Raw genomic sequence first — 942 nt, 5'->3', positions numbered from 1 at the left:
TTATCTGTGGGAACTCCAAGTTTTCCACCCCAATCTTATCACTGCTTCTTTTACCTCCTTGTTCCTCAGTGTATAAATGAGGGGGTTAAGAGTTGGAGTTATTACAGTGTAGAAAAGGGTGAGAAACTTGCCCTGTTCATGAGCATATTGAGTCTTGGGTTGCAGATAGACACCTGTGACAGTACCATAGAAGAGAGAGACAACAAGAAGGTGAGAAGTGCAGGTGCCAAATGCTTTCTTCTGTCCTGTAGTTGATTTTATTTTCAGCACAGACTTCACAATAGCACCATAGGAGGAAAGGATAATGGCCAAAGGTAACACTAGGAGAATAACACTAGCTATGGACATCTGGACTTCATTGTAGGTAGTATCTGCACTGGAGAGCTGAATCAGAGCTGGAACTTCACACACAATGTCATCTATTACCCGGTGGGAGCAAAAGGGCAATCGGAGGGTAGCAGAAGACTGGATCAGAGACTGAATCAGGCCAGAACCCCAAGCAAGCATAGCCAGTTGCAGACAAACTTTGGGGTGCATGATAGTTGTATATCTCAGAGGATGACACACTGCTACATAGCGGTCCAAAGCCATGACAACAAGAAGAACACATTCGGTGGCACCAAGCCACAGGAAGATGTAGAGCTGAGTGGCACAGCCATAATAGGTGATAATCTTATCTGGATCTCCCAAATTAACCAACATCTGAGGAACACAGCTGCTGGTGAAACAAATATCTAATAAGGAAAGATTGGAAAGGAAGAAATACATAGGTGTCTGGAGTTTGGGGTCCATCAAGGAAACAAGAATTATAACTGTATTTCCAGCTAGAGTCAAACAATAAAAGACCAAAATGACCCCAAAAAGTATCTTCTCTAAATATGGTCTGTCTGAGAAGCCATAGAGGATGAAATTGCCATGGCTGTCATTGCAGACTGTGGCCAT

At 43.3% G+C, this 942-nt stretch overlaps 1 protein-coding gene across 1 annotated transcript; it reads right to left on the bottom strand.

Annotated features, from left to right (window-relative positions):
* Positions 1-942, bottom strand: LOC127215519 (olfactory receptor 2H2). The gene has a single exon (XM_051175935.1). The coding sequence runs from the start codon at positions 940-942 to the stop codon at positions 1-3; it is 942 nt and encodes a 313-aa protein (XP_051031892.1).

The sequence above is a fragment of the Phodopus roborovskii genome, unplaced genomic scaffold (assembly GCF_943737965.1).
Source record: "Phodopus roborovskii unplaced genomic scaffold, PHOROB, whole genome shotgun sequence".
In the NCBI taxonomy this organism is placed as follows: domain Eukaryota; kingdom Metazoa; phylum Chordata; class Mammalia; order Rodentia; family Cricetidae; genus Phodopus; species Phodopus roborovskii.
Note: the sequence above shows the minus strand (reverse complement) of the source record. Positions and strands in the feature narration are given on the sequence as shown.